Source organism: Grampus griseus (assembly GCF_964374135.1).
Source record: "Grampus griseus genome assembly, chromosome: 10".
In the NCBI taxonomy this organism is placed as follows: Eukaryota; Metazoa; Chordata; class Mammalia; order Artiodactyla; family Delphinidae; genus Grampus; species Grampus griseus.
The window spans coordinates 56,561,515-56,579,563 of NC_139004.1; the positions used below are offsets into that span (position 1 = coordinate 56,561,515).

At 42.7% G+C, this 18,049-nt stretch overlaps 1 protein-coding gene across 1 annotated transcript in view; it reads left to right on the top strand.

Annotated features, from left to right (window-relative positions):
- Window positions 1–18,049, top strand: part of DLEC1 (DLEC1 cilia and flagella associated protein) — a 103,867-nt gene that overhangs the window by 28,654 nt on the left and 57,164 nt on the right. Inside the window, 4 exon segments of the mRNA XM_082663890.1 lie at window positions 6,383–6,493; window positions 8,021–8,214; window positions 8,425–8,645; window positions 9,454–9,532. Of these exon segments, the coding sequence (XP_082520016.1) occupies window positions 6,383–6,493; window positions 8,021–8,214; window positions 8,425–8,645; window positions 9,454–9,532 (605 nt within the window).

Sequence of the window (18,049 nt, forward strand, 5' to 3'; positions counted from 1 at the left end):
TTGCCCCCATACCATTCAGGGGTCATAGCTGTCACAAATGCCAGCACTTCACCTTTTGCCACATCCCAGTTTACCACATATGAGAATCTTAGTTATTTGATGCTGTCATACTCCAGGAATGACCAGCAATGGAATCCTTTTTGCCATCTGACTAAAGAGTGATCCAGCTCCAAAATCCTATCCTGATAGTATTCACTCTAGTCTGGAAGCAATTGTTTTAGCCAGTTTCTCCCAAAAGCAAAGCCTGGATAAAATGTTTTCATGCAGGTAGTTTATTTGGGAATGTGATCCAGACAGAAGGTATGCAGAACAAGGGAAGTGGAACAGGGAAGAAGGGAAAGATGATATAAAGATTTGTCATTCAGTTGGCCTCCACTACAGGTGACACGTGCTCAGTCCCCCAGGACCTTTTGAGGAGCCTCATGAAATGGATATCAGAACCACCAACCACAGGGAGATGAAAAGGGGAAATATATCTGTTGGCTCCTGACCGCTGTTGGACAAGAGCACTCCCCTCGTGTTAACTCCCTGTCTTAACCAGTCCAGGATGCTGTAACAAAGTACCAGAGTGGTGATCATTTTGTAATGTATAAAAATATCGCAACACTATGTTGTACACCTGAAACTAATATTATAAGTCAACTGTACTTGAATAAACAAACAAACAAACAAAATTCCCTGGAAGTCACTTCAGCTGGAAGAGAAGGGGCTTGACACAATGGGGGGAGGTGCCTTTTTGCCTACACCTCTGTGATCAGAAGCAGTCATCGGCCGTCAGAGCACAAATCCCAGGTATTTGGAGGACAGGGTCCTTTTGGCTCACCCAGACTCTCACAGACTGTACGAGATTTCCCAGAAACACATGCACGGATGCCTGCCCTGGGACTGGGAGTGAGGGGTGGGTAGCTGCTACCATCCTAAGAGCTGAAGTCCACTGCAATTTCCTGTCCAAGCCTTCCCCTGGCAGTTACAAGTCTTGAATAGATGCCATGGTTACAAAACAGTTCCGTTAGACTGATTCTGCCAGTGCACCTTTCACCTAGGTGGGGAGACAGTGTCCTGGCGCTTTACTCCCTGTCTTCCCAGGATCCTCTCTCTTGACAGGCCTCCCCCTCTGTGGCGTGGCTCTAATGTTGCCCCATGACCACACGCAGGCTCGCGCTTGGCAGCAGCACCATGCAAATGACGCTGTGCTCCTCTCACCGCAGCACGTCAGGAGGCCCGGGTGATGCTAGCCTTGATTACCTGGTCAGGTTGGTGTCTCCACATTAAATTCGCCATGTCGGATGATAATTGATTAGTGCTTTGTGGAGAGGTATTCTCACATTTGACCAATATCTTTTTTCCTCATCAAAGCTCCATCAGCACTCACTGAAAACTCTTTTCTAAGTCAACCATCTCTCTGGCAATGCTTTCTTAATTTATTTGTTAAAGAAATTGGGTCATTTTTCCTGTACACTTGTCCATAGTCTGGATTTTGCTGATTTCAACATTGTGGTGTCATTTAACCTGTTCTTATGATCCCTGTATTCCTTGCAATTCAGTAGTTAGTTGTAGAGACATTTTGAGGTTTAAGTTCAATTTGGGGGGCAGAAGGGGAAAGACCAGTTCATAGATGGTGCTGTGTACTCCCTTCAGGAGGTACGTGATGTCTCTGTTTTCGTGATATTGCCAGTCTTTGCCCAGATCTGTTGTTTCATTAGGGATTATAAATTACAGTGAAATGCTAATGATACTGAAATACTTCCATAAAGAGGAACTCTTCAGTAACTACTTTGATTACTCCAAGATAGGAACAGAATTAATTCTTTCCCCTTATCTGACAGTTTTTAAAATAATGAGTTGGTTTCCCTAACATCTGCCAACGATGACTAATGAGGTTTGGTTAGTCGGTTTTTAATATCATTATGACCTCATAGGTTTCATAACTACAATTATATTTATTCTTTTTTTTTTTTTTTTTTGGTACACGGGCCTCTCACTGTTGTGGCCTCTCCCGTTGCGGAGCACAGGCTCCGGACGCGCAGGCTCAGCGGCCGTGGCTCACGGGCCTAGTCATTCCGCGGCATGTGGGATCTTCCCAGACCAGGGCATGAACCCGTGTCCCCTGCATCGGCAGGCGGACTCTCAACCACTGCGCCACCAGGGAAGCCCTGTATTTATTCTTACTGATGCTCGAACTGTCCCATCTTTGGCCAATTGGAACATTTTCAAGTTGACACCTGACTCTTTTGACACAACATTTGTTGTCTGTGATAACTTCCTTACTTTCTGGAATGGTCAGATGTTCCAGGTTCATCTTGTGTATTTATTGCCCCAGACCTGGAATCAGCCGTTTCTCTAAGAAGCCCTGGTTCCTTTATTCCGCCCCGCCCCCGCCAAAGTCTTTGATTTATCCTCCTACATCCCTGAAAATCATCATTTTCCAGGTTAGTAGGGACAGTGCTTTTAGGGTTGGGAGACCTGACATATCTGTGGCCTGGAGGGAGGGAGAAGTGGAAGATACAGTGGCTTCGGAAAGCATTACACTCATGGGGTCCTGCTGAGGACCAGAGGATGGGTAAGATGCTTTGCATATGTTATTCCACTGAATCCTTCCAACAACCCTGCGAGGTAGGTTTTCTCTCCATTTTACAGGTATAGGAGCTGAGAGAGGAGCTCAAGTAACTTCCCTAAATTCCCACAGCTCAGAAGGGCTGGGACCCAGATTTGAAGTTGTAATTGCTGTCAAAGCCCATCTCTTTCTTCTCTCAAGAGGAGGAGGAAGGCCCGTTGTCCAGGCACAGTGTCACACGGGTGTAGATGACTTCCCCTCGGGTGTGGCTCTGAGTGTGAGGCCCCATGCTATGTCAGGTCTGCCCGCTCTGAGGCTCAGCCCCATTAGACAGTGAACACTCAGTGTAGAATCCATATCTCCTCCTGTTACCCCTTCTCTGCAGCAGAGCCGTGTAGCCGCCAGGCCCCCTCCCTCAGTCGTGGATTTAGGCAGAGATTATTGGTAGCAGATTCTCAGGAAGATTTATTGATTGCCTGACATCCACTGAGTCCTTGGAGTCTGATACTGTCCCTGTCTTTGGTAGGATTCTTTTGGCTAAAGATCAGGGGAGATTAAGTAATTATTTGTTTGTTTATTTTTAAATTTATTTATTTTTGGCTGTGTTGGGTCTTCGTTTCTGTGCGAGGGCTTTCTCTAGTTGTGGCAAGCGGGGGCCACTCTTCATTGCGGTGCGCGGGCCTCTCACTATTGCGGCCTCTCCCGTTGTGTAGCACAGGCTCCAGACGCCCAGGCTCAGTAATTGCGGCTCACGGGCCCAGTTGCTCCGCGGCATGTGGGATCTTCCTGGACCAGGGCCCGAACCCGTGTCCCCTGCATCGGCAGGCAGATTCTCAACCACTGCGCCACAAGGGAAGCCCTTCTTTGTTTATTTTTTATGAAAGTGGAATAAAACATTGAGAACTGTGAAATGAACATCAGCCGGGAGAGTTTCCCAGTGACCTTCATTTTATGTTTTTACCCAAGATAATATTAAGTTGTAATCAGACATTATCTGCCCTGGTTTCTCAGCCTTCTGCTGGCAATGTTTCTCTTTTTGATTTCCAAAGTAGCAGAAGTAGAGACCTTAATCCAGTTCCCTGGACACCCCTCTGGTCTCTGCTTCTCAGGGCAGGGCGAGGTGACCCAAGAACACCTTTTATAACTTGGATGATTGATGGTAAGGACATTCCCCTGAAATATTTGTTATTTGAGGCACAGAAGCAGACTTTCTCTGTTTGCTGATACAAACGTCACATGGTGGAAAACATGCGTAAATTCTCCAGACAGAGGGAGAAAGATCAGAATTCAGCAGAACGTCCTGTGCTTTTGTTCCCTTCCCTTGCTGCTATCTTATTTATTTTTTATTTTTGGCCACATAGGGTCTTAGTTGCGGCATGCAGGCTCTTTCACTGTGGCATGTGGGCTTCTCTCTAGTTCTTCTCTCCAGTTGTGGCGTGCGCGCAGGCCTAGTTGCCCCATGGCATGTGGGATCTTAGTTCCCTGACCAGGGATCGAACCCGAGTCCCCTACGTTGGAAGGCGGATTCTTTACCACTGAACCACCAGGGAAGTCCCAGCCTTGCTGCTATCTTATCTGTATTATCTTTTGGGGAATGGAGCAGCCAACCCCTGGCAGAGCCGTGCTCAGGAGCAGGGTCCATGTAGGAAGCCCACCCTTCCCAAGTGGAAGGAGATGGTCACAAGGCCAGTTCAGGGTGCCCAAAGCTCACCTGGTCCATGGACCAGGCCTGACGTGGAGAGAAACTTCCCAAAGACCTGATAAGAAACTGCCGCTCCCACCCCCAGACACAACACTGAACTGCCCACACCCTGGGGGAGGACCGTGGGAGTAATGGTATCCGAAGACAGAGGATACATCTCCTTGCAGCATGGCCTTTGCCCTTTATCTGGAAGCTTTATTTTATCTTTTAATATTTCAAATAGGCCATCACCAAAGTACTTGGGAACTGGGCTGGACTGTGTCAGTTGGCATTGCTGTCACCCCCTGGTGAGGTCTCTGTATTGCAGAGGAGGGGCCAGGGATCCACACGTTCCCAGAATGGACCTTTTACCTGTGGTTCCGGGATCGGTCACTGATGAGAGGCTCTTGGTGAGTTTTGGAAGGGGAGGGCTCTGTTCTTCAGAAGCAGTAGCAGGCAGATGACCGAGCAGCTGTGAGTTTCAGAGCAGAGTCCAGATCACGTCCTGAGAGCCCCCTGCTTCAGTGCTGCTGGCTGAAGTTGTTAATGATGAATTCCCTGACCTCTCTCCCACTTTGTAATCCTCTGCATTCAACAAGTGCCCTCCCGCCCTTTTTTGGCCGTGCCGCGTGACTTGTGGGATCTCAGTTTCCCAACCAGGGATTGAACCTGTGTCCTCGGCAGTGAAAGCACAGAGTCCTAACCACTGGACTGCCAGGGAATTCCCTTAACCCCTTTGTATACGGTATACGTAGAGTAATTCCTGTTTTCCTTGTCGAAACTTGACTATTACAGTAATAGGCCAAATCTCAAAGTTCTTAAATTAACATATTTGATGGGAGAAACATGTGCTCTTCACTTGTCTCACCTGTACCTTTGGTTATAGGGAACCTCCGGAGGGAAAGGCCATTTAAAGGCACCATGTTGGTTAATGGAGCAAGCAGTAAAGTTTGAAAACTTTCAAGTCTTCCATTCACCCTGTTTACTCCTTAATTTTTATCAAAGTAGTCGTGTACATGGTTTAAAAAAAATCAAATTGTTTCTAATGAAATATAAAAAAGCCCCCACCTACATATGTCATTACACATTTGTGCAAACCCATAGACTTCACAACACCAAGAGTGAACCCTAATGTAAACTGCGGGCTTCATGTGACAATGATGTGTCAGTGTAGGATCATCAGTTGTAACAAATGTACCATCCATGGGGGACGTTGATAATGGGGGAGGCTCTGCATGTGGTGGGGGGAAGTGGGTATTTGGGAAATCTCTGTACCTTCCCCTCAATTTTGCTGCAAACCTACCACTGCTCTAAAAATGTCTATTGAAAAATCCTCCACCTCACCTCTCCCAACTTCAGTCCACTTGTCAGAAATGGCCATTTTTAGCTCTAATTCTTCCGGAAACCTCTAGATAACACATCTTTTCTACTGTTTCCTGGCTCATCAACCATAGATAATATCAACTTCCCACTCTATTAAATGAGATTTCCTCTCATGTGTCTGCCAGTCGGTTGGGGGTTGGCTGATCTAGCTGGGCTTGGCTGGCTAGATCAGCGTCCAGCTGTGGGTCCAGCTGAACTTGGCTCCCTGCTGCAGGTTGGGCTCAGGTCTGCTCCACGTGGACTCCTGCTGGGGTCCAGGATGAAGGGGCAGGAGCTCTTCTCAGGATGATGGCAAAGGCACAAGAGGGAAGGCTCAGCTGCATGAGCACCTTTCAAAATCCTGCCAGCCTTTCATGGTCAAAGCACATCACATGGCCAAAGTCAAGGGTGAAGAAGTGGGCTCTGTCCCTAGTAGCAGAAACTAAACACTCACATGGCAGGGGGCGTGGATACAGAGAAGAGTGAAGAATTGGGGCCACTCATCAATCTACCCTGTTTCTCCTAACTCTGTTTTGTTATAGACCTCTCTGCAAGTAACTGTATTTTAGCTCAAATAATACCACCACACAGCCTTGCCCAATGGTTGGCCTCTTTTAAGTGGCCAACTTAAATACTTGCTGGTTAGTTTCTTAAATCTCAAAATGACCACAGGGTTCTAAGAATTTTGTTAGGTGGTTTAGGCTTGGAGGATGAAGAAAGTTTGGGTGTAGTTTCTTTGACATCAGTGTGCCTTGAAACACCTTTTCTCATTCTCTTCTGTGTAGTGAAGACCATCTTCAGGTGGTGTGTGGACAACGAGTTGCTACAGAAGCATCATTTGATCTGCCCGAATGATTACTACAGCGATACAGTGCCCTTTTGCTCTGCACCTAAAGGTAATGCCTCTGTGCTCTCTTTGTGCTCTCTTCGAGCCTCTGATACCATTCCAGGGAAATTCTGTAGTAGTGGGACCACACCAGCCACCTTTGCTGCTATTTCCTTGTTCATAGATGTTTTTTTCCACTTTTCTTGAATTTGGTAGTGGCTCTTGGGAGGGTCAGCTCTGAGCGTGCCACTTCCTCGCTAGCTCCCTAACATGTACAAGATAAAAGTCTCAGCTCCTCAATGAGGAATCTGACTCTCTAGTCCGTTGCCCAACAACAAGATGTGAAAATGTTTAGAAATGGAGTTGAATGAACCAAGACAGGGAGGGTCTGAAGACATATGAGCCAGGGAGCAAGTTTCTGGTGGAGTCAGAACACGGACCTAGGGGTTCTGCATACCCCTTACAGGCCAAGAGCAACTTTGAGTGTGGAGGGAAGTTTGGGTAGGGAGGCGGAGAAGGATGTGTGTGTGATACTGGGCCAGTTTTCTGTGCTGTAGAGGCAAGATCTTCTGAAAATGAGTGGAGTGGGAGGCTGTGTTGTGGGCCTAAGCAGCAAGGTAGAATTTCAGAAGAGCCGCCATGTAGATCCTGCGGCCAAACATCGGGATGGCGGCCTAGCGGTGCCAGGCTCCAAAGACGAGCTTGTCAGCAGCCCCAGTCAGTGGGACTCTGATGATCTCTGGGGGACCGGAGCTGAGAAGGCATTTGGGTTGGAAGGACTGGGATCCAGAGAATTGAGGGTGCTGACGAGGAAAGAGTTGCACTGACGGCCTGGGCCATGCAGAGAAGTGAGGCCAGAAAGAGGTAGCAGAACCAAGTGCCATGGGGTACTTGACCACTTAGTATTTTATTTTGTTTTATTTTATTTTTATTTTTATTATCATTTTTGGCCGCACTGTGTGGCATGCGGGATCTTAGTTCCCCGACCAGGGATGGAACCCGTGCCCCCTGCAGTGGAAGCATGGGGTCGCAACCACTGGACCGCCAGGGAAGTCCCAAGCCACTTAGTATTTTAAAGTTGGCTGGACACTCAGTATCTTAGGCAGCTCAGTAAGGATGGATTTAACATGTATTGAGGATTTACCTGGCACTGTGCTAGGAAATGTGATGGTACCAGTTTCATTGCATTCCTGCTAGCAATATTGAATGTTCTCATTTAACCTTTCGGAGATGATCTTATAGGTATTAAAAAGCTAATACAAACTTTGATTTGTCATGTGAACCTTTTAAAAAGCATGTTCACATATGATGTACGTGTACATGCGTGTGCGTGACAACGGTCCACTCATGTTCTTGACCATGTTTGGCAACTGAACAAATACATGAACACTCTAGTCCTAAGTCTCGAGGATGCAGAGTAAGTTCCAGGAGTAACTGATACACTGCAGGGCAATTACATCTGGGGTAGGAAATATGAACATTTAGGGGGAAAAGAATACCAAGCTAATTGTGCCTTTGGTGGTTTCATTAAGTCATCTTGGAAGCGTCCACCTCGTCACCTTGGTATAGTAACTTATTTTTTTTCCTGGTGCTACAGGTGCCTTTGTCCCTGGATATTCAAAACTGACATTTAGTTTTGAGAAACGTTCTGTCCCAAAGATAGAGCTGACCAAGAAGCTTGCCTGCAGGAAGATGCCCTCTCAGTCTGAAGAGGAGACAGACTACACCATGGACAGCCTGACATGGGACTCATCTTTTAAGGGCAAACTCAGATCCAGAGCAACTGCCGAGGTGAATGCTGAAGCCTGTGAGTGTGTGGGCGGTGAGGCAGGGCGATGACAAGGGGGAAGGGGCTCCTGGTGACACACAACATTGTGATGAAGCCACAGCAAAAGAGAGGAGGGTGTCCTTGGCCACCTGTGGATCATGAAGTCGGCAAGATATCAACACACACAGCCCCCCCGCTTGTCGTTGACACTATCCTTTTCTCGTGTTTCAAAGAAAACAGGTTCACCGAAGAATAAAAACTGGATGAACCATTTACGTGTGCCCCAGAGGCAGCTGGAGCGGCTTCTGCTCGCCAGGATGGAGAGTCGGAACCGCTTCCTGAAAAACCCTCGCTTTTTCCCTCCTAACACTCCGTTTGGAGGCACGTCTCTTCTCTTTCCTCCCAAGAAGTCAGCACTGATAGGAAAATTCCAGGATGGAGAGCTGGAAGAGAGGTGTGTTTTTTCCTGACTCGTATTCTCAGAAAATCTGACCCTGCAGAGGAAAACTCAGAAGGTCCTGAGTCTGCTTTGGCTTCTGGAGGATCCTAGACGTTTGGGGGCGGGGTGTCAGTGTCCGAATATAGCAGGGCTTCGGGGCTGCCTTCAGGCGTGGCCTTTGGACACCCCCAGAGTCCTGGGTTGTGCTCTTCTGACCTGCCAGTCTTGAGGAATAGGGATTAGTGTTGGCTCTTGTTTATATCTGAATGGTCTGGATCAAATGGGAGACATTTCTATAGCCTTGTGCTCCTTACATTAAATTCATGTGTCTTGGATAATAAAAATGTTTAAAATCTGTGTAATGACAAATAATTAGTATAAATTGTGATGTTTCTTTAAGAGAGTGCCTTTGGCTATATTTCAATAATTGTCCGTATGAAGGGAATGAGTTGCTTCACTGGTTCATAATTTTAATGGACTTAAAACGATTAATGTTTCTTTATTAAATATCTTTTTATTAAGAAAAATCGGAAAAGATTTGCCAAGAAAACTAGCACCTATATTAAAAACCCAATTAACGTATTGGTGTTTAAGCTTCCAGAGTTTTTCCTCTGCATATTGAAAAGGAAATATGTAGATATATGTGTTTTCACAAAGATTTGATCTCGCTGTAAAGCTCTTTTGTGACCTGCTTTAACAACAACAAAAGCCAACAGATGACACATTGCCTACCTCTTTGATGGCTTGGATGTATTTCTTTTCCATGAATCAGTCACATGGATGAAACTAACAGCCTTTCTCACCCTTTCTTGTCCTCCCACAGTTGTGCTGATACTCCAGTGTTTCTAGCTAAGCCCTCAATCGCATTTTTCACAGATTATGAAATTGGACAAGTTTATGAGGTAGGACTCTGGTTTCTTTACACATCCCACTCTGCTTCCTTATTTTTAAAAGTCTTTGCTGTGAAATTTTAAAACCATACACACACACACACACACACACACACACACACACACACACACAGGCCATACACAAAACTAGGGAAAAGACTGTAAAGAACGCTGATGTGCCCATCACCCAGCTTCAACAGTTACCTACATTCTGCAAATCTGGTTTCATCTGTTATCCTCACAACTTCACGTATGTGTGTCTGTGTGCACATGCATTCACTGGAGTATTTTAAGGAAAAGCTTCGATAGCATGTCATTCTTCAGTTAATACTTAAGTGAGTATCTCTAACAGATAAGGACTATTAAAGAATAACCATCATCATACCCAGCAATATTAACAGTGATTCCTTAATATCAACCAATATACATCCACATCTGATTTTTAGCTATTTATTTTTTTTAAAAAGTCAATTTATAATTGGTTTCTTTGAGTCAGAATTCAAACATTGCATTTGGTTAAAGTATCTCTTATTTCTCCCTTAGTTTATAATTGCTGCTCCATCCTTTTCTTTTTAAAAATGCCATTTATTTGTAGAAGAAACTGTAATTTCTTATATTCTGGATTTGACTAATTGCTTTATTTTTTGTTTTTTTAGTTTAATTTTTATTTTATATTAGAGTACAGTCGATTTACAATGTTGTGTCAGTTTCAGGTGTACAGCAAAGTGATTCAGTTATACGTATACATATATACATTCTTTGTCAGATTCTTTTCCCATATAGGTTATTACAGAATACTGAGTAGAGTCCCCTGTGTTATACAGTAGGTCCTTGTTGATTATCTGTTTTATATGTAGTAATGTATATATGTTATATCCCAAACTCCTAATTTACCCCTCCTCCCACCTTTTCCCTTTGATAACCGTAAGTTTGTTTTCGAAGTCTGTGAGTCTGTTTCTGTTTTTATATAAGTTCATTTGTATCAATTTTTTTAGAATCCACCTGTAAGTGATACCATATGATATTTGTCTTTCTCTGTCTGACTTACTTCACTTAGTATGATAAACTTTAGGTCCATCCACATTGCTGCAAATGGCATTCTTTCATTCTTTTTTATGGCTGAGTCATATTTCATTCTATATAGGTACCATATCTTCTTTATCCATTCATCTGTTGATGGACATTTAGGTTGCTTTCATGTCTTCGCTATTGTAAATAGTGCTGCAGTGAACATTAGGGTGCATATATCTTTTCGAATTATGGTTTTCTCCGGATATATACCCAGCAGCAGGATTGGTGGATTATATGGTAGTTCTATTTAGTTTTAAGGAACCTCGATACTATTCTCCATAATGATATTACCAATTTACATTCCCACCAACAGTGTAGGAGGGTTCCCTTTTCTCCGCACCCTCTCCAGCTTTTATTGTTTATAGAGTTTTTGATGAAGTCCATTCTGACTGGTTGTAGTTTCGATTTGCATTTCTCTAATAATTAGTGATGTTGAACATCTTTTCATGTGCTTTTTGGCCATCTATATGTCTTCTTTGGAGAAATGTCTATTTAGATCTTCTGCCCATTTTTTTATTTGGTTGGTTTTTTTTTTATGTTGAGCTGCATGAGCTGTTTGTATATTTTGGAGATTAATCCCTTGCCGGTCTCATCATTTGCAAATATTTTCTCCCATTCTGTGGGTTGTCTTTTTGTTTTGTTTATGGTTTCCTTTGCTGTGCAGAAGCTTTTAAGTTTAATTAGATCCCACTTGTTTATTTTTGTTTTTATTTCCATTACTCTAGGAGGTGGATTGAAAAAGATATTGCTGCAATTCATGTCATAGAGTGTCCTGCCTGTGTTTTCCTCTAAGAGTTTTATAGTATCAGGCCTTACATTTAGGTCTTTAATCCATTTTGAGTTTATTTTTGTGTATGGTGTTAGAGAGTGTTCTAATTTCATTTTTTACCTGTAGCTGTCCATTTTTCCCAGCACCATTTATTGAAAAGACTGTCCTTTCTCCACTGTATGTTCTTGCCTCCCTTGTCATAGAGTAATTGACCATAGGTGTGTGGGTTTATTTCTGGGCTTTCTGTCCTGTTCATTGATCTATATTTCTGTTTTTGTGCCAATACCAAACTGTTTTGATTACTGTAGCTTTGTAGTATAGTCTGAAGTCAGGGAGTCTGATTCCTCCAGATCTGTTTTTCTTTTTCAGGATTGCTTTGGCTATTCAGGGTCTTTTGTGTCTCCATACAAATTGTAAAGTTTTTTGTTCTAATTCTGTGAAAAATGCCACTGGTAATTTAATAAGGATTGCATCGAATCTGTAGATTGCCTTAGGTAGTATAGTCATTTTGACAATATCGATTCTTCCAATCAAAGAACATGGTGTATCTTTCCATCTGTTTGTGTCATGTGCAATTTCTTTCATCAGTGTCCTATAGTTTTCAGAGTACAGGTCTTTTGCCTCCTTAGGCATGTTTATTCCTAGGTATTTTATTCTTTTTGATGTGATGGTAAATGGGATTGTTTCCTTAATTTCTCTTTCTGATCTTTTGTTGTTAGTGTATAGCAATGCAAGAGATTTCTGTGTAATAATTTTGTTTCCTGCAACCTTACCGAATTCACTGATGAGCTGTAGTAGTTTCCTGGTAGCATCTTTAGGCTCTTCTGTGTATCGTATCATGTTATCTGCAAACAGTGACAGTTCTACTTCTTTGCCAATTTGGATTCCTTTTATTTCTTTTTCTTCTCTGATTGCCATGGCTAGGACTTCTAAAACTATGTTGAATAATGGTGGTGAGAATGGACCTCCTTGTCTTTTTCCTGATCTTAGAGGAAATGCTTTCAGTTTTCCGACGTTGAGTATGATGTTAGCTGTGGGTTTGTCATATGGCCTTTTTTATGTTGAGGTGAGTTCCCTCTATGCCCACTTTCTGGAAAGTCTTTATCATAAATGAGTGTTGAATTTTGTCAGAAGCTTTTTCTGCATCTATTGTGATGATCATATGGTTTTTATTCTTCAATTTGTTGATGTGGTATATCACACTGACTGATTTGTGGGTATTGAAAAATCCTTGCATCCCTGGGATAAATCCCACTTGATCATGATGTATGATCCTTTTAATGTATTGTTGGATTTGGTTTGCTAGTATTTTGTTGATAATTTTTGCATCCATGTTCATCAGTGATTTTGGCCTGTAATTTTCTTTTTTTGTAGTATCTTTGTCTGGTTTTAGTATCAGGGTGATGGTGGCCTCATAGAATGAGTTTAGGAGTATTCCTTCCTCTGCAATTTTTTGGAAGAGTTTCAGAAGGACAGATGTTAAGTCTTTAAATGTTTGATAGAATTCTCCTGTGAAGCCTTCTGGTCCTGGACTTTTTTGTTTGTTGGAAGTTTTTAAACTACAGCTTCAATTTCAGTAATTGTGATTTGTCTGTTCATATTTTCTATTTCTTCCTGGTTCAGTCTTGGAAGGTTGTACCTTTCTAAGAAATTGTCCATTTCTTCTAGGTTGTCTATTTTATTGGCATATAGTTGCTTGTAGTAGTCTCTTATGATCCTTTGTGTTTCTGTGGTGTCCATTGTGACTTCTTCTTCATTTCTGATTTTATTGATTTGAGCCCTCTCCCTTTTTTTCTTGATGAGTCTGGTTAAAGGTTTATCAATTTTGTTTATCTTTTCAAAGAACTGACTTTTTTGTTTCATTGATCTTTTCTATTGTTCTCTTCATCTCTATTTCATTTATTTCTGCTCTGATCTTTATGATTTCTTTCCTTCAACTAACTTTGGTTTTTATTTTAAAAATTTTAATTAATTAATTAATTATTTTTTGGCTGTGTCGGGTCTTAGTTGTGGCACGTGGGGTCTTCGTTGCAGCATGTGGGATCTTTCATTGCAGTGCGTGGGATCTTCATTGCGGCGCACAGGCTTCTTTCTAGTTGTGGCATGCAGGTTTTCTCTCTCTAGTTGTGGCGCGTGGGCTCCAGGGTATGTGGGCTCTGTAGTTGTGGTGTGCGGGCTTAGTTGCCCTGCAGCATGTGGGATCTTAGTTCCCCAACCAGGAATCGCACCCGTGTCCTCTGCATTGGAAGGCAGTTTCTTTACCACTGGACCACTAGGGAAGTCCCTAACTTTGGGTTTTGCTTGTTCTTCTTTCTCTAGTTGCTTTAAGCACAACGTTAGGATGTTTATTTGAGATTTTTCTTCTTTCCTGAGGTAAGAGTGTATTGCTATAAACTTCCCTCTTAAAAGTGCTTTTGCTGCATCCCATAGGCTTTGGACCATTGTGTTTTCATTTTCATTGGTCTCTAGGTAGTTCTTTATTTCCTCTTTGATTTCTTCAGTGATCTGTTGGTTGTTTAGTAACATATTGTTTAACCTCCATGTGTTTGTGTTTTTTAGTTTTTTTCTTGTCATTGATTTCTAATCTCATAGTGGAACAGCTGTACTTCTCTGTCTTTTCATTTTGTCTAACTTTCTGTGTTTGTGGCCTCCATTCCTCAGGCTGCAGGATTATAGTTCTTGCCTCTGGTGTCTGCCCCCTGGTGTGTGAGGTTGGTCCAGGTGCTTGTGCAGGCTTCCTGGTGGGAGGGACTGGTGCCTGCCCACTGGTGGGTGGAGCTGGGTCATATCCCTCTGGTGGGCTGGCTCGTGTCAAAATTTGTGTTTATAAGCAGCTGTGGGGTCAGGATGTCTTTAGGCAGCCTGTCTTCTGGTGGGTGGGCCTGTGTTCCCACCCTGTTGGTTGTTTGGCCTGAGATGTCCCAGCACTGGAGAAGTGCAGGCTGTTTGGTGATGTCTGGTCTCAGTGCCAAAATGTCAACCTCTGGGAGAGCTCACGCTGATGGGTATTCCCTGGGGCATCCGCCACCAGTGTCCTTGCCTCCACAGTGAGCCACAGCTGACCCCCACCTCCCCAGGAGACCCTCCAAGACCCACAGGTGGGTCTGGCCCAGGCTCCTATGGAGTTACTGCTTTGCCCTGAGTCCCAGTGCACGTGAAACCTTGTGTGCGCCCTCCAAGAGTGGAGTCTTTGTTTCCCCCAATCCTGTGGAGCTCCTGCACTCAAGCCCCACTGGCCTTCAAAGCCGAATGCTCTGGGGGCTCCTCCTCCTGATGCCAGATGCCCAGTCTGGGGAGCCTGACGTGGGGCTTGGAACTCTTACTCCTATGGGAGAACCTTTGCAATATAATTATTTTCCACTTTGTGGGTTGCCCACCCAGTGGTTATGGGATTTGATTATATCAGAAAAGTGCCCCTCCTACCATCTCGTTGTGGCTTCTTTGTCTTTGGGTGCAGAATATCTTTTTTGGTAGGTTTGAGTTTTTTTGTTGATGGTTGTTCAGCAGTTAGTTGTGATTTTGGTGTTTTTGTGAGAGGAGTTGAACTGAAGTCCTTTTACTCTGCCTTCTTGTCTCAGTTTGACTCTCGCTAATTGCTTTATTTGGTGACATTAAACATATTCCTTTATCCTCCATGTATTTTATAAACTTGTCAGATGTAGAGGTTTGATTAGATTCATGTTCAAGTTTTTTTTAATTTTTAAATTTTTTTGGCAAGAATACTTCTTTGGTTGTGGTGTATATTTCTTGTTGAATCCCATCAGGAGAACGTGATACTCGGTTTTCCTATTATTGGTGATGAATGGCTTCAGGTTTTATGAGCCTAATTCATCCTTTATAAAGTTTTTATCAATGTTTTATTTAATGGTTTTAGTAGCATTAGGTGATTGTTGCCTAGATCAATTTTTTTTAATTAGGGGTTATAAAACGGTGACTTCTAATTCTGTTATTCTTTCTGCATTTATTACCTGTGATTTCCTGTTTTTAAAAAAACTTTCCCTCAAACTTCTGTTTATATCCCCTCTTCCTTAAATTCTCCTTACCTCTATAGATAACTATTTCTATTAGTTTGGGTTCTTCCATTGTTTCTTTTTGGAATCATAAGCAAATATGTATATATATATTTGAACCCTTTCTCCTTCTTACTGTCCACACCTTGCTCTTTTCACTTAACAGTATGTCTAGTGATTACTTCAAGAGCAATATGTAGAGACCTTTCTCATTCCTTTTCCTAGTTTCCCTCTTGCTGCTAGCCTCCTTCCATCCTGGGGAATCAGGTCAAGACCAAGCTTAGCAGTCACCAGTTCTGCTCACCATATGCAAAGACAGCTATTCTTAATGATGACAGTCCCTTCACACACACATGGATTGTACTTTACAGTTTAAAGAGCACTTGCAAAGCCATAATTCTTTAGGAACTCTCATCCACCCATAGCAAAAGCAGACTAAGATGTCAGGCTTTTGGGCTAAATGTTAAAGAAAGCATTTTGTTTACTTCTTGAACTCAAGTTATGTATTCTCTTTTGGACTTGTGTGCTTGGGATTTCTGTGTCTGGTCATCACATTTCAAAGACAGTTGGAAAAGTTGGCAGAGACTCAAGAGAAAGGGAGCTGAAATAATTTCAGTTTGGGCATGGAATGGGGCAAAGGGATGGCTGCCCAGGGACATACAAAAGCCATTTCCTTAGGACCTGCAAGTGTCCACTGTGGAGCCTGTAGATGAGGTGAGCTTAGGTTGCATAGGACCATCTTCCCCTCCTGTCTTTACTCTTCTGTGGCACAATTTTTTTTTTGAAAAGCTTCTTTATTAACACAAATTACTATTCTTTTTTTTCTTTTGTAAATTTTTACTTATTTATTTTTGGCTGTGTTGGGTCTTTGTTGCCATGCACGGGTTTTCTGTAGTTGCGGTGAGCCAGGGCTACTCTTCCTTGTGGTGTGCAGGCTTCTCATTGCGGTGGCTTCTCTTGGTGCAGAGCACGGGCTCTAGGAGTGTGGGCTTCAGTAGTTGTGGCACGTGGGCTCAGTAGTTGTGGTTCATGAGCTGTAGAGCACAGGCTTAGTAGCTGTGGCACATGGGCTTAGTTGCTCCATGGCATGTGGGATCTTCCGGGACCAGGGCTCAAACCCTTGTCCCCTGCATTGGCAGGCAGATTCTTAACCACTGTGCCACCAGGGAAGTCCCTGTGACACAATTTTATTTACCTTCCCCACTAGATTGAAACCCACATGGGCAGGGGTTATTTCTAGGTTTATGTTATCATTTTATTATTAGTGCTGGCATATAGTAGGTCCACTGACTGAATTACTTGAAATCTTGAATATGGGTCTACCTCTTAGCCTTGCCTGCCCCTGATGCAAGGTAAATCAAGAACAAATGAAAGGGGCCTCATTTTACTAAAAAAAAAAAAAAAAAGAGTATGTGTGTATGTGTGTGTGTGTGTGTGTGTGTGTACTTCTCAAAGGGTTTGTTTGTGGGTCACCCACCTGGCAGATATGGGATTTGATTTTATCATGATTGCATCCCTCCTGCCATCTTGTTGTGGCTTCTTTGTCTTTAGATGTAGGATATCTTTTTTGGTAGGTTCCAGCATTTTTTTGTCAATGATTGTTCAGCAGTTACTTGTGATTTGGGTGTTTTCATAAGAAGGGCTAAACTCACGTCCTTCTACTCTAACGTCTTGTCTGAGATCTTCCCAAGGGGTTTCGATAAGGTGGTGAATGACAGCTTACAGATGGTTTCGTAAGGTCACTAAATATGCAAAATGGTTAAATATAGAGGGAAACTTGCTGTATAAAAAATAAATTTAATTTAAAAAATATATAGTGAAGTATATGTAAAATAATGTTAAAATTAAAGCACAGCATAATGATTATGAGTAAGATCTGAGTACATATGGCTGGAAGAAGCCACTTACACTGTACAGAGAATCATACATAATTAGCACATTTCAGGGAAGGAGTTACAGTATCTTTTTTTTTTAACATCTTTATTGGGAACAGTATCATTTTTTTATAAACTTGTGTTGACACTGATGAAAACTTCTATTTATTTTTTAATTTGGGGAATTTTTGTTTTTATTGAAGTATAGTTTATTTATAACGTTGTGTTAATTTCTGATGTATAGCAAAGTGATTCAGTTATACATATATACGTTCTTTTTTTAATATTCTTTTCCATTAAGGTTTATCATAGGATACTGAATATAGTTCTGTGTGCTGTACAGTAGGACCTTGTTGTTTATCCATTCCATATATAATAGCTTACATCTGCTAACCCCAATCTCTGACTCCATCCGTCCCCCTCCCCCCTCCCCCTTGGCAACCACAAGTTTGTTCTCTGTGTCCATAACTCTGTTTCTGTTTCATAGATAGGTTCATTTGTGTCATAATTTGGATTCCATATGTAAGTGATGTCATATGGTGTTTGCCTTTCTCTTTGTGGCTTACTTCACTTAGTATGATAATCTCACGTTGCTGCAAATGGCATTATTTTGCTCTTTTTTTATGGCTGAGTAATAATCCATTGTATATACACACCACATCTTCTTTATCCATTCCTCTGTCGATGGACATTTAGGTTATTTCCATGTCTTGGCTATTGTGAATAGTGCTGCTATGAACACAGGGGTGCACGAATCTTTTTGGATTAGAGTTTTGTTTGGATACATGCCCAGGAGTGGGATTGC